At 45.6% G+C, this 14877-nt stretch overlaps 1 protein-coding gene across 2 annotated transcripts; it reads right to left on the minus strand.

The window, feature by feature from the left end:
* Positions 1 to 495: 495 nt before the first annotated feature.
* On the minus strand, positions 496 to 14040 carry erlec1 (endoplasmic reticulum lectin 1). 2 transcript variants are annotated; one of them, XR_002256554.2, is made up of 14 exons: positions 13673 to 14040; positions 13286 to 13390; positions 13081 to 13161; positions 11984 to 12061; positions 11764 to 11892; positions 11330 to 11553; positions 10570 to 10711; positions 5870 to 6034; positions 5350 to 5409; positions 5066 to 5190; positions 4743 to 4820; positions 2685 to 2760; positions 2406 to 2529; positions 496 to 2327 (listed from the first exon to the last, which is right to left on the minus strand). XR_002256554.2 is itself a non-coding variant. In XM_020495844.2 (13 exons), the coding sequence occupies exons 1-13, from the start codon at positions 13814 to 13816 to the stop codon at positions 2458 to 2460; spliced, it is 1479 nt and encodes a 492-aa protein (XP_020351433.1). In that variant the 5' UTR covers positions 13817 to 14002; the 3' UTR covers positions 496 to 2457. The 2 variants fall into 2 exon arrangements, 1 of the variants encoding a protein (XP_020351433.1); XM_020495844.2 differs by having other exon boundaries at positions 496 to 2529; positions 13673 to 14002.
* Positions 14041 to 14877: the final 837 nt, after the last annotated feature.

Raw genomic sequence — 14877 nt, forward strand, 5'->3', positions numbered from 1 at the left:
CCAAGATGTTCAAATGTTCATAAATGACCAGCATGGTCGAATAATAATAAGGCAGAACAGTTGAAACTGGAGCAGCAGCACAGTCAGGTGGAAGTTGAAACTGGAGCAGCAGCATGGCCAGGTGGACTGGGGACAGCAAGGAGTCATCATGTCAGGTAGTCCTGGGGCATGGTCCAGTACAGACGTTTCACCATGTTGTTGAGCTAACTCACCTGATTCACCTAGTCAACAAGTTCAATCAGGTGAGCTAGCTGTGGAATAGTTCAAATACATGGAATGTACAGGGTTACTGAGAAGTTTGAGAACCCCTGATCTATTGTATCACATTATCTACCAGTGATCAGACAGAAGTCACTTTTTGTTCAGAGAAGAGCATCAGTTGGCCTTTTACTAAATGTGTCATGTTTGAGAGCTGAGGACCAATCAGGTTATCACATTGTGGCTGGCTATCCAAGACCATGGGATATGACTAGAATTAATTTCAACCTAACTTTGTTCAGACAGTTGTATTTATTTTTTCAGTGTATTCCTCATTTAAACCACAGAACACACCAGATTTAGAAATACACAGAAATGACATCTGATTTAGTGCATAACCAATGTTAATCATCAGCGCTCGTCAATAACATCCGGGGATTGAAGTCACAGCACATCAGTTTATAAGATACTCTCAATCACCCTGTAACGTAACAACAACCAGGGTTGGGGTCAATTTCAGAAGTAAACTGAAATTCAAATCCTAATTTTCCTTACTGCTTTCGAATGACGAAATAGAAATGTCAGTTTCCTGAATTGACAAATGGATTTGACCCCAACCCTGACACCAAAGCCCCAGTCTTACTATGCCCAGATATTGTTTGTCCAAATATTTTAAAATTCAAACGGACTTTGTCGGAAGATACTGTATCTACAAACAAAAAAATGTGTATAAATTGTCAAGGACAAGCATGTAATCAAACTGAAATTAAACCCAAATAAATACAGTTAAAATGCTGCCGATAAAACCAACTACGTATAAAAACATGAGCAGAGAAAATGATTTTATGTAGAGGTGCTGACTACCGGCGAATAAACTATCAGCTCTATAAATAAAGAGTCGCACACTATATAAACTCCCTGTCATTTATTGGGTAAATCACCATGTTTCGGCATCACTGTGCCTTCAGGGTAATGTCATGAATGCTTAAACCAGATTATGTAGACAAACAGTGGAATTAGTGCAACCAATGACAATAGTGAAGGGTGTGTCATAATTAAGTTAATTAGAATGAATTGAGTGAAACTGAGAAATTGAGTAAAATTATAGCATATTGAATATTGTTATCATATGGAAACATAACTATTGTATATATTAGCACCAACATACATTGTTCAATTTCACATATATATTTGTTTCCTATTTCATAAAAAAAATGTGTTAATGTCATCTTTGGTTCAACCATAATGCATAATCAACAGGGGGAACTTATTGGGTGTACGCTGATAATCTGTAGAAAGAATATATCCATTCATAAGACTTGTTCATAAAATGGGCCTGAGATCAAAGTCAATATTCAGACCATTAGGGGTCAATGTTTTTAGAGAGGATATCCAGTAGGCCTCCCTTTGTAGTAGTAGAATCTCAATGTTACCTCCTCTCCTTGGTAGAGCAACATGCTCAATGCCTGTCTATTTGAGAGGAGAGAGGTTGATTAGCTGCTACTGGATAGTCAATGTTATTTAACAGTTTCACTCAATTATTAAGTTCATTAGAATGAATTATGACACACTCCTCACTAATGTCATTGGTTGCGCTAATTGCACTGTTGTCTATATAACCTGGTTTTAGCAATCATGACATTACCCTGAAGAGAACACAGTGATGCCGAAATGTTGGTGATTTACCCAATAACTTACTGGGAGTTTATATATAGAGTGTTCAACTACAACATGGAAGCTGGTTATCCTGATGATGCTGTTTGAATGATTGGTTGTTCTGTCCAGGCATCTTGGCCAGAGAACACTAGAACTAACCTGCCCTAAGAGGAAGATCTGAAGTCCAGTCCATAGAGCCTTGTGACATGAACAGGGTCCCATTTCCAACTCAAATCAAATGTAAGGTTTATCATAAGGTTTTTGATGCAACATGGAGTTGGTTCAGTACATAGGAGGTTTAAGCCAGGGTGGAAGAGGGGTGCTGTGGCCCTGGGTTCCAAGGGCCGTTCCAGGATCAACACGCTCCTCTCCAAGTCCATGTCAGTCTGGACCTCCTGAGTAGTGCCATGGGCCTTGGTTCATCCAGTCTTCCATTTCAGGACATCTTTGCCTAAATCCCTGTCCTTTATTTTCTAGAACAAAAAACACGTTTTACTAGATGTGCACATCATTTTCTCAATTTAAATGTAGTAAAACGTCTTCATTTTTACTTCTGCTCATCCCTCCTTTTCGCCGTCTCTTCAGCCTCCTCTGTCTGTGCTGTTAGCTGGAGATGGATAGAAGTCCTTTCTCATCAGCTGTGTCCAGGATCTGGCATATAACTGGAGACTCAACCTGATGGGAGAAAAAATAAGCTGATCATGTTTATTTGCCATGTGTAGTGAATACACTGGAAACCTGACACGCCCAACCGCTTGCGGTAAAAACAGCAAGAATGGGTTGAACCATAACATGGTGCGACAGTGATGCGTGTGTGTGTGCATTCTTACCCCAAGGACGTACTGGCAGGTCTGAGGCTCCAGCATGTAGACAGTGACGGCATGGGGAGACTCAGACTCCTTACACCTGAGACACAGGACGGGCTTCCATCAGAGACCGGCTGTGTATTCAGTGACATGAAACGTTCTGAACGAGAATGCCAAGTGTGTAAAGCTGTCATCTAGGCAGAGGGAATCTCAAAGTCATTTGGATTTGTTTCAACACTGTTTTGGTTACTACATGATTCCATGTGTGTTATTTCATAGTGTTGATGTCTTCACTATTATTCTACAATGTACAAAATAGTAAAAAATAAAGAAAAACCCTTGAATGAGTAGGTGTGCCCAAACTGGTACTGTATATTATATGAAGAGACCCTACTAGACCACACCAATGATGACTCACAATATACAGTACCAGTCAAAAGTTTGGACACCTACTAATTCAAGTGTTTGAATTTTTTCTACATTTTAGAATAATAGTGTAGACATCAAAACTATGGAAACACATATGGAATCATGTAAACTCAGCAAAAAAAGAAACGTCCCTTTCTTTCAAAAATAATTTGTAAAAATCCAAATAACTTCACAGATCTTCATTGTAAAGGGTTTAAACACTGTTTGCCATGCTATGAACAAATAATGAACATGCACCTGTTGGAACAGTCGTTAAGACACTAACAGCTTACAGACGGTAGGCAATTAAGGTCACAGTTATGAAAACAGGACACTAAAGAGGCCTTTCTATGGACTCTAATAAATTGCAATGTCCGTACTGTGAGACGCCTAAGACAGCGCTACAGGGAGACAGGATGGACAATTGATCGTCCTCGCAGTGGCAGACCACGTGTAACAACACCTGCACAGGATTGGTATATCCGAACATCACACCAGCGGGACAGGTACAGGATGGCAACAACAACTGCCAGAGTTGCAGCAGAAACGCACATTCAGTGCTCAGACTGTCGGCAATGGGCTTATAGGCCTGTTGTCTGATGAGGACCTGCCTTACATCACCGTTTCGGGTAGCCTTCCACAATAAGTTGGGTGAATTTTGGCCCATTCCTCCTGACAGAGCTGGTGTGACTGAGTCAGGTTTGTAGGCCTCCTTGCTCACACTTTTATAGTTCTGCCCACAAATCTTCTATAGGTTGAGGTGCTTCACGGTTGGGATGGTGTTCTTCGGCTTGCAAGCATCCCCCTTTTTCCTCCAGACATAAATAACAATGGTCATTATGGCCAAACAGTTATATTTTTGTATCATCAGACCAGAGGACAAAAAGTACGATCTTTGTGCCCACGTGCAGCTGCAAACCGTATTCTGGCTTTTTTATGACGGTTTTGGAGCAGTGCCTTCTTCCTTGCTGAGCGGCCTTTCAGGTTATGCTGATATAGGCCTCGTTTTACTGTGGATATAGATACTTTGTACCTGTTTCCTCCAGCATCTTCACAAGGTCCTTTGCTGTTGTTCTGGGATTGATTTGCATTTTTCGCACCAAAGTACGTTCATCTTTAGGAGACAGAACGCGTCTCCTTCCTGAGCGGTATGACGGCTGTGTGGTCCCATGGTGTTTATACTTGCGCACTATTGTTTGTACAGATGAATGTGGTACCTTCAGGCGTTTGGAAATTGCTCCCAAGGATGAACCAGACTTTTTTTTTACATTTTCCCATGATGTCAAGCAAAGAGGCACTGAGTTTGAAGGTAGGCCTTGAAATACATCCACAGGTACACCTCCAATTGACTCAAATTATGTCAATCAACCTATCAGAAGCTTCTAAAGTAATTTTCCAAGCTGTTTAAAGGCACAGTCAACTTAGTGTATGTAAACTTCTGACCCACTGGTATTGTGATACAGTGAATTATAAGTTAAATAATCTGTCTATAAACAATTGTTGGAAAAATTACTTGTGTCCTGCACAAAGTAGATGTCCTAACCGACTTGCCAAAACTATAGTTTGTTAACAAGAAATGTGTGGAGTGGTTGAAAAACGAGTTTTAATGACTCCAACCTAAGTGTATGTAAACTTCCGACTTCAACTGTATATAAGAATATTAAGAGACCCTACTTGAGCTTGACGATGACCTGTCTGGGTTTCCCCGTCAGGTCACACACGTCCCCATGGCCGTAGAAGAGAGACACCAGTCTGGAGAGGAAGTACAACAACCATGAAGTCCTTATCCTGACTATCAATCAATGTGTTGTCATTAGAAAATCAGGTTTCCTGGACCCTGAAGAATCCTATTCCTGGACTAAAACGCCCTTTCAATTGATATTCTCCATTGAGTTTATCTTTGTCCATGACACCTAATGCTCCAATATTCATTAACATTGTGCTGATCAATGAAATCTTTTTAAAAAATAAAGGTATTGTATAGCTGACGGACGTACTTTACTTTCTGGACCCCGTCGTCTTTGAACTGGTAGGATCGGGCCACGTTCTTCTGAGCCCACTGCAGATGTTCCTCAGCGTTCCAACTGCCCACTACCACAATGTTCTTCCCTTGCTCCTTATCCTGGGAGAGAATCAATTCATCATCCTATATTAGATACTTTAACATAGCACAACATACATGAGCACCCAGCCAGCCAAAACTGTAACATATTTCAGTCTACAGGAAATATTGTGCTTCAGCATTTCAACGTTACTGGGCTACTAAGTAAATAACTCTTACCTCATGGTACTGATGTACATGCTTCCCATAGCAGAACTCATACTTCCACCATCCCACTCCCTGCAACACACGTTCTAGACATCAGACAGAGGCTACAGTATGAAGAGTTGTGGGAGTTGAATTTACCACAATCAAGATGTAGAAACATCTCAAGGATGATCAATGGAAACAGGATGCAGCTGAGCTCAATTGAGTCCTATAGCAAAGGGCTGAATACTTATGTAAATAAGGTATGCGTTTGTTTTATAAATGTTCTAACATTTCTTAAACAGTTTTCGCTTTGTCATTATGGGGTATTGTGTGTAGATTGCTGAGGGTTTTTATTATATTTAATCCATTTTTGAATAAGGCTGTAACGTAACAAAATGTGGAAAAAGTCAAGGGGTCTAAATACTTTGAAGGCACTGCATATTACATTGAATTAACAACAGCAGCCAATGAGCAGTAGCCAATATGTGGCTGTAGACAATGAGCAGGTGTCCCTTTCAACAGCCAGCCTATCAGCAGGCCTCATACTAACCCCATGGAGACAGTAGGAGCCACTCAGGAACTCTTTGATCAGCTGCTCGTCTGTCAGACGGGAAATGTGGGTGGTTCCCACAGTAACCTGGGTCTGCCCGCCCACCACCAGGGGCTTATGGGTAGAGGAGAAGGCCTCCTCTCTCATGGGGGACGTACTCTCCTCCTGGAGGACAAGAGAGGGGAGGAGGTGTTTAGTTAGAAGACATTAAACAGACAGCTTCTAAACCTGGGTTGTGTTCAGTACAGACAAAACAGTTTTCAAATAGTGGGAATAGCTACCTACCCGAACTTGTCCAACAGGAATATACATTTTCGTTCTTCTGATCATGACCCTGTATTGCCCCATCAGTGGTGTAAAGTATTTAAGTAAACATATTTTAATGTACTACTTAAGTAGTTTTTTGGGGTATCACTTATCAAGACAACATCCCTGGTCATCCGTACTGCCTATGATCTGACAACTCACTAAACACAAATGCTTTGTTTCTGAGTGTTGGAGTGTGCCCCTGGCTATCTGTATGGGGTTTTACATGACAAACTGTGCCATCTGATATGCTTAATATAAGGAATTTGAAACGATTTATACTTTTTAGTTTTGATTCTCAAGTATATTTCAAAACAAACACTTTTACACTTTTACTCAAGTAGTATTTTACTGGGTGTCTTTTACTTTTATTTGAGTAATTTCTATTAACGCATCTTTACTTTTACTCACGTATGACAATTGGGTAATTTTTTCACCACTGTGCCCCACTACCATCACCTCTTATCGTCAACATTCCCTTCCCCCCCCTCCTCCTTTCTCACTCTCCCCTTCTCTTCCCCTAGTCTCTCTCCTTCCCTCCTCTTCCTTTCTCACTCTCCCCTCTCTCTTTCTCCTCCCCTAGTCTCTCTCCTTCCCCCCTCTTCCTTTCTCACTCTCCCCTCTCTCTTTCTCCTCCCCTAGTCTCTCTCCTTCCCCCCTCCTCCTTTCTCACTCCCCCTCTCTCTTTCTCCTCCCCTAGTCTCTCTCCTTCCCCCTCCTCCTTTCTCACTCCCCCTCTCTCTTTCTCCTCCCCTAGTCGCTCTCCTTCCCCCCTCCTCCTTTCTCACTCCCCCTCTCTCTTTCTCCTCCCCTAGTCGCTCTCCTTCCCCCCTCCTCCTCCCCTAGTCTCTCTCCTTCCCTCCTCTTCCTTTCTCACTCTCCCCTCTCTCTTTCTCCTCCCCTAGTCTCTCTCCTTCCCCCCTCTTCCTTTCTCACTCTCCCCTCTCTCTTTCTCCTCCCCTAGTCTCTCTCCTTCCCTCCTCTTCCTTTCTCACTCTCCCCTCTCTCTTTCTCCTCCCCTAGTCTCTCTCCTTCCCCCCTCTTCCTTTCTCACTCTCCCCCTCTCTCTTTCTCCTCCCCTAGTCTCTCTCCTTCCCCCCTCTTCCTTTCTCACTCTCCCCTCCCCTAGTCTCTCTCCTTCCCACCTCTCTTTCTCCTCCCCTAGTCTCTCTCCTTCCCCCCTCTTCCTTTCTCACTCTCCCCTCTCTCTTCCTCCTCCCCTAGTCTCTCTCCTCCCCCCCTCCTCCTTTCTCACTCTCCCCTCTCTCTTTCTCCTCCCCTAGTCTCTCTCCTTCCCCCCTCTTCCTTTCTCACTCTCCCCTCTCTCTTTCTCCTCCCCTAGTCTCTCTCCTTCCCTCCTCCCTCTTTCTCACTCTCCACCCTCTCTTTCTCCTCCCCTAGTCTCTCTCCTTCCCCCCTCCTCCTCCTTTCTCCTCCCCTAGTCTCTCTCCTTCCCTCCTCCTCCTTTCTCACTCTCCCTTTCTCCTCCCCTAGTCGCTCTCCTTCCCCCCTCCTCCTCCTTTCTCCTCCCCTAGTCTCTCTCCTTCCCTCCTCCTCCTTTCTCACTCTCCACCCTCTCTTTCTCCACCCCTAGTCTCTCTCCTTCCCCCCTCCTCCTTTCTCACTCTCCCCTCTCTCTTTCTCCTCCCCTAGTCTCTCTCCTTCCCCCCTCCTCCTTTCTCACTCCCCCTCTCTCTTTCTCCTCCCCTAGTCGCTCTCCTTCCCCCCTCCTCCTCCTTTCTCCTCCCCTAGTCTCTCTCCTTCCCTCCTCTTCCTTTCTCACTCTCCCCTCTCTCTTTCTCCTCCCCTAGTCTCTCTCCTTCCCCCCTCTTCCTTTCTCACTCTCCCCTCTCTCTTTCTCCTCCCCTAGTCTCTCTCCTTCCCTCCTCTTCCTTTCTCACTCTCCCCTCTCTTTCTCCTTCCCCCCCTCTTCCTTTCTCACTCTCCCCTCTCTCTTTCTCCTCCCCTAGTCTCTCTCCTTCCCCCCTCTTCCTTTCTCACTCTCCCCTCTCTCTTTCTCCTCCCCTAGTCTCTCTCCTTCCCCCCTCTCTTTCTCCTCCCCTAGTCTCTCTCCTTCCCCCCTCTTCCTTTCTCACTCTCCCCTCTTTCTCCTCCCCTAGTCTCTCTCCTTCCCCCCTCTCTTTCTCCTCCCCTAGTCTCTCTCCTTCCCCCCTCTTCCTTTCTCACTCTCCCCTCTCTCTTTCTCCTCCCCTAGTCTCTCTCCTTCCCCCCTCCTCCTTTCTCACTCTCCCCTCTCTCTTTCTCCTCCCCTAGTCTCTCTCCTTCCCTCCTCCTCCTTTCTCACTCTCCACCCTCTCTTTCTCCTCCCCTAGTCTCTCTCCTTCCCCCCTCCTCCTCCTTTCTCCTCCCCTAGTCTCTCTCCTTCCCTCCTCCTCCTTTCTCCTCCCCTAGTCGCTCTCCTTCCCCCCTCCTCCTCCTTTCTCCTTCCCTCTCCTCCTTTCTCACTCTCCACCCTCTCTTTCTCCACCCCTAGTCTCTCTCCTTCCCCCCTCCTCCTTTCTCACTCTCCCCTCTCTCTTTCTCCTCCCCTAGTCTCTCTCCTTCCCCCCTCCTTTCTCACTCTCCCCTCTCTCCTCCCCTAGTCTCTCTCCTTCCCTCCTCTTCCTTTCTCACTCTCCCCTCTCTCTTTCTCCTCCCCTAGTCTCTCTCCTTCCCCCCTCTTCCTTTCTCACTCTCCCCTCTCTCTTTCTCCTCCCCTAGTCTCTCTCCTTCCCTCCTCTTCCTTTCTCACTCTCCCCTCTCTTTCTCCTCCCCTAGTCTCTCTCCTTCCCCCCCTCTTCCTTTCTCACTCTCCCCTCTCTCTTTCTCCTCCCCTAGTCTCTCTCCTTCCCCCCTCTTCCTTTCTCACTCTCCCCTCTCTCTTTCTCCTCCCCTAGTCTCTCTCCTTCCCCCTCTCTTTCTCCTCCCCCTAGTCTCTCTCCTCCCCCTCTTCCTTTCTCACTCTCCCCTCTCTCTTTCTCCTCCCCTAGTCTCTCTCCTCCCCCCTCTCTTTCTCCTCCCCTAGGCTCTCTCCTTCCCCCCTCTTCCTTTCTCACTCTCCCCTCTCTCTTTCTCCTCCCCTAGTCTCTTCTCCTTCCCCCTCTTCCTTTCTCACTCTCCCTCTTCTCCTCCCCCTAGTCTCTCTCCTTCCTCCTCTCCTTTCTCACTCTCCACCCTCTCTTTCTCCTCCCCTAGTCTCTCTCCTTCCCCCCTCCTCCTCCTTTCTCCTCCCCTAGTCTCTCTCCTTCCCTCCTCCTCCTTTCTCACCTCTCCCTTTCTCCTCCCTAGTCGCTCTCCTTCCCCCTCCTCCTCCTTTCTCCTTCCCTCCTCCTCCTTTCTCACTCTCCACCCTCTCTTTCTCCACCCCTATTCTCCTCTCCTTCCCCCCTCCTCCTTTCTCACTCTCCCTCTCTCTTTCTCCTCCCCTAGTCTCTCTCCTTCCCCCCCTCCTTTCTCACTCTCCCCTCTCTCTTCTCCTCCCCTAGTCGCTCTCCTTCCCCCCTCCTCCTCCTTTCTCCTCCCCTAGTCTCTCTCCTTCCCTCCTCCTCCTTTCTCACTCTCCCCTCTCTCTTTCTCCTCCCCTAGTCTCTCTCCTTCCCCCCTCTTCCTTTCTCACTCTCCCCTCTCTCTTTCTCCTCCCCTAGTCTCTCTCCTTCCCTCCTCTTCCTTTCTCACTCTCCCCCTCTCTCTTTCTCCTCCCCTAGTCTCTCTCCTTCCCCCCTCTTCCTTTCTCACTCTCCCCTCTCTCTTTCTCCTCCCCTAGTCTCTCTCCTTCCCCCCTCTTCCTTTCTCACTCTCCCCTCTCTCTTTCTCCTCCCCTAGTCTCTCTCCTTCCCCCCTCTTCCTTTCTCACTCTCCCCTCTCTCTTTCTCCTCCCCTAGTCTCTCTCCTTCCCTCCTCCTCCTTTCTCACTCTCCACCCTCTCTTTCTCCTCCCCTAGTCTCTCTCCTTCCCCCCTCCTCCTCCTTTCTCCTCCCCTAGTCTCTCTCCTTCCCTCCTCCTCCTTTCTCACTCTCCCTTTCTCCTCCCCTAGTCGCTCTCCTTCCCCCCTCCTCCTCCTTTCTCCTCCCCTAGTCTCTCTCCTTCCCTCCTCCTCCTTTCTCACTCTCCACCCTCTCTTTCTCCTCCCCTAGTCTCTCTCCTTCCCCCCTCCTCCTTTCTCACTCTCCCCTCTCTCTTTCTCCTCCCCTAGTCTCTCTCCTTCCCCCCTCCTCCTTTCTCACTCTCCCCTCTCTCTTTCTCCTCCCCTAGTCTCTCTCCTTCCCCCCCTCCTTTCTCACTCTCCCCTCTCTCTTTCTCCTCCCCTAGTCTCTCTCCTTCCCCCCCTCCTTTCTCACTCTCCCCTCTCTCTTTCTCCTCCCCTAGTCTCTCTCCTTCCCCCCCTCCTTTCTCACTTCTCTTTCCGGGGCAGCGGCAGTGAAGGGAGGTTTCAGCAGCTCCTCCTGCTCCCGGTCCATCTGAGAGAGACTATGAGGCCGCAGGGGAGAACCAGACATGGCCTGGCAGAAGATGGCATTCACTGGGGACGACTTGAACCTAACAGACCACGGGATAAAGATATATAATTTCAAACAAGGTAGTCCCCTTTACTTATAGTTGAGAAATACATCATGAGGGGAACTGGTTGGGTTTGGCATGCAGTTTACAGTAGACCTGCTGGTACCTGTAATTTAATTTAACCCTTACTTTACCAGGTAAGTTGACTGAGAACACATTCTAATTGACAGCAACAACCTGGGGAATAGTTACGTAGGAGAGGGGGGATGAATGAGCCAATTGTAAACTGGGGATGATTAGGTGGCCATGATGGTATGAGGGCCAGACTGGGAATTTAGCCAGGACACCAGGGTTAACACCTCTACTCTTACGATAAGTGCCACTGGATCTTTAGTGACCACAGAGAGTCAGGACACCCGTTTAATGTCCCATCCAAAAGATGGCACCCTACACAAGGCAATGTCCCCAATCACTGCCCTGGGGCATTGGGATTTTTCTTTAGACAAGAGAAAAGAGTGCTTCCGACTGGCCCTCCAACACCACTTCCAGCAGCATCCAGGGACTGACCATGCTTAGCTTCAGTGGCAAGCCAGCAGTGGGGTGAAGGGTGGTATGCGGTTGTATTTTGGTTGTGTACCTCATTCTCTCTCTACCCACCTGTATTTGGGGTGTGCACAGATCAGAGGGGTCAGCACCACTACTTCGTACTCGCAGGTAGTGACCTCAGCGATAGAGAGGATCTCGTGCTTGGCTTCAGGGTGGCAGACATACAGCACATTGGTGGAGCGAGGCGTGTTCTGTTTCAGGACACACGCCGTCCCGTGGGCCATCAACACCGGGTAGTATGGAGTCAGCTGGCCCTCCACGTTCTTAGTGGGAACCTAGAAACATTTATATTTTCATCGCTTAGCAGAGACAATCGGCACATTCAACTTAGGTAGATAAACTAATCACAGCAAGTAAAACCTTCAAAATAGCGACCCATAATTAGAGAGAGAAATAAAACGAGAAAAGACAAAGTTCAAAGAAGTCTTACGAAGTGTTTTTTTAAATGTATTTATGTGTATGAGTCAAAATGTTGAACAACCAACCTCTTTCTCAGCTTCTGGCGTGGGATCCATCTCCTCAACTTTCTCTATCTCTGCAATTTCTGTTCCTGAAGTGGCTGAAGACTCTGTCGTCTTGGTCATGCTTCCCAAGACGTACTCCTGAACTTTGATCTGCCAGATCAACACGAAAATCATTTGCAACATACTTGATGGTAGACATTATAATGATGCCAATTTTGAAGTAACATAATTTCCCACTGACCTGTCCCGTCTCCTTCTCCTCATGGTATTGTCTCACATGTTTCCCATGACACACCTCATACGTCCAGTATGACTCAATCTATTAATTAACACCACAACAAATGCCAGAAGAGACAGTGGTTAGCCTATCCATAGAAGGTGACAGCACAGTACATGACATACACTACCATTCAAAAGTTTGGGGTCACTTAGAAATGTCCTTGTTTTTTACTGAAAAGCCATTTTTTTCATTAAAATAACATCAAATTGATCAGAAATACTGTGTAGACATTGTTAATGTTGTAAATGACTATTGTAGCTGGAAACGGCAGATTGTTAATGGATTATCTACAGGAGTGATGGTTGCTGATAATGGGCCTCTGTACGCCTATGTAGATATTCCATAAAATAAATCTGCCGTTTCCAGCTACAATAGTCATTAACAATCTCTACGCTGTATTTCTTATCAATTTGATGTTATTTTAATGGACCAAAAATATTGTTTTTCTTTCAAAAACCAGGACATTTCTAAGTGACCCCAAACTTTGAAAGGTAGTGTTTATTTGTATGTTTTATAGATCCCCATTACCCCAGACTCTTCCTGGGGTCCAGCTAAATTAAGGTGATTTATTAAACTTTAAAACATTACAATACATTCACAGATTTCACAACACACTGTGTCCCCTCAGGCCCCTATTCCACCCCTACCACATATCTACAACACACTGTGTCCCCTCAGGCCCCTACACCACCACATTACTAAATCCACGTGTATGTTATTGTATGTGTGGGCGTGTTAATACTTGTGTTGCTTCACAGTCCCCACTGTAAATCAAATTTGACTGCTTGCATCGGTTACTTGATGTGGAATAGAGTTCCATGTAGTCAGGGCTCTATGTAGTACTATGTGCCTTCCATAGGCTTGGGGACTGTGAAGAGACCTCTTGTGGCATGACTTGTGGGGTATGCATGGGTGTCCGAGCTGTGTGCCAGTAGTTTAGACAGTGTACATCTATAGCATGTGATCCCTAGGGGGGGGCCCATGACATTAGTGTTGCAGTGGTACTCAATATAGCCTATATTTAGACAGAAGTAGAAGTGAAACAGTTCAGTTCTCACTCTGTAGGAGCAGCTGCTCTCTTTGAACAGTGGGTCCAGCAGATCACCTGGAGTGGGACCAGCGTACACCTTGTCATCATCCTGAGAGAGAGGGGTGAGGAGAGAGACAGGCAGAAAGACAAACAGGCACAGAGGGAGACAGGAGGATAAGTGAGAAGCAATATTGTTGTAAAGAGTGAAAGTGAAAATGATTACTCAAACTCACACCATCTCCATTTGACAAGGAAGGCAGGAGACATTTGTATTTCTCCTTCTCTGTTGTTGTCATGATGACAAAGTCATCTTCTTTGTAGAAGGCACCTGACGTTGGCTATGGAAGGACAGATTTAGGGTCAGATGTTGTGTAAGTGCTCTACTTTGCAGCAGTCATAACAGGCAAACTATGCATAGTCAGTTTCTGCGTTGGCAGTCATATGACAACAGCCATAACAAGGAATACCAGCTAGCTAGGCTTAACATACTTTATCACCATTTAAAACTAGCTAGCTAACGTTCACTTTTCAATGAAATCATAAATAACCAGCCATGATTTAACGTTAACTATGACAAAAAACTATATTTATTCTCTATCACACAACCACACAACACTCACCAGGGTGAATTCGGCCCCGGGCCAGTTAATTTTGAATGGGATTTCATCAGTAAACGAAGGAGATCCACCTCTGTTAGCCGACACACCACAATACACCTCCAACAAACCCCCAAACAACACGAACAACAGCCGAGTCCCGTCCATTACCTCTGCAAGGCTCGATCGCTAACTACCTTCTACGGTGCCTGCCAAGGCATGAGATAGCTAACCTGAGTTAAAACCGGGTTAGCTTTGGAGTTAATCGTAAAATTATGAATCCATCTGGCTGTCTCTCTTTCATTTGTCAACACAGCGAACCGGAAGTATCCAGTCGTTTGCCACGTCTATTTCCGGTACAGCCGGTTTAGCCAGCTTTGGGACACACAACATCGGCAGTCTGTATTGGTTGGACTCCCTGAATTGTTCTTGTGGGTGGCGACGGAAAACAACTCTACCACAATATACCCGGCTTCACCAAAAAATACGTTTCCTGTCAACAAAAGCATATGTATAATCTTTAGGAACTCTACTTACCAGAAACCAACCTTACTAAAGCACAAACTGTTCGGGTCATTCTGTGCTACCTACTCACAGGGATCCTAAATCCTCACCCTTTGCCCAATGCCCACCCTCCCCTACTTTCCTCGGGGTCTCAGGTGGTAGTTGTAATACTGTTGCACCCTGTATATAGCCTCGGTATTGTTATTTTAGTTTTTATTTAAAAAATACTTTATTTTATTTCGTAAATATCTTCTTAACTCTATTTTGTGAACTGCATTGTTGACCCTTTTTTGATACCATTTGAAAGGAAACACTTTGAAGTTTGAGGAAATGTTAATTTAATGTAGGAGAATATAACACATTAGACCTGGTAAAAGATAATACAAAGAACAAACCAAGCGCTTTCTTGTATTTTTTTTGTATTTTTTTTGAAATGCAAGAGAAAGGCCACAATATAATTTAGGAATCTAAGCGCAATTTAGATTTTGGACACTAGATGGCATCAGTGTATGTGCAAAGTTTTGGACTGATTCAATGAACCATTGTATTCCTGTTCAAAATGATGTAGCAAGACTGACTGTGCCTTATTGGTTTATTAATACATTTTCAAGTTCATAACTGTGCACTCTCATCAAACAATAGCATGGTATTCTTAAACTATACTATACTACTGTAAATTGGACAGTGCAGTTAGATTAACAAGAATTTAAGCTTTCAGCCAATAA

Source organism: Oncorhynchus kisutch, linkage group LG11 (assembly GCF_002021735.2).
Source record: "Oncorhynchus kisutch isolate 150728-3 linkage group LG11, Okis_V2, whole genome shotgun sequence".
Taxonomy (NCBI): domain Eukaryota; kingdom Metazoa; phylum Chordata; class Actinopteri; order Salmoniformes; family Salmonidae; genus Oncorhynchus; species Oncorhynchus kisutch.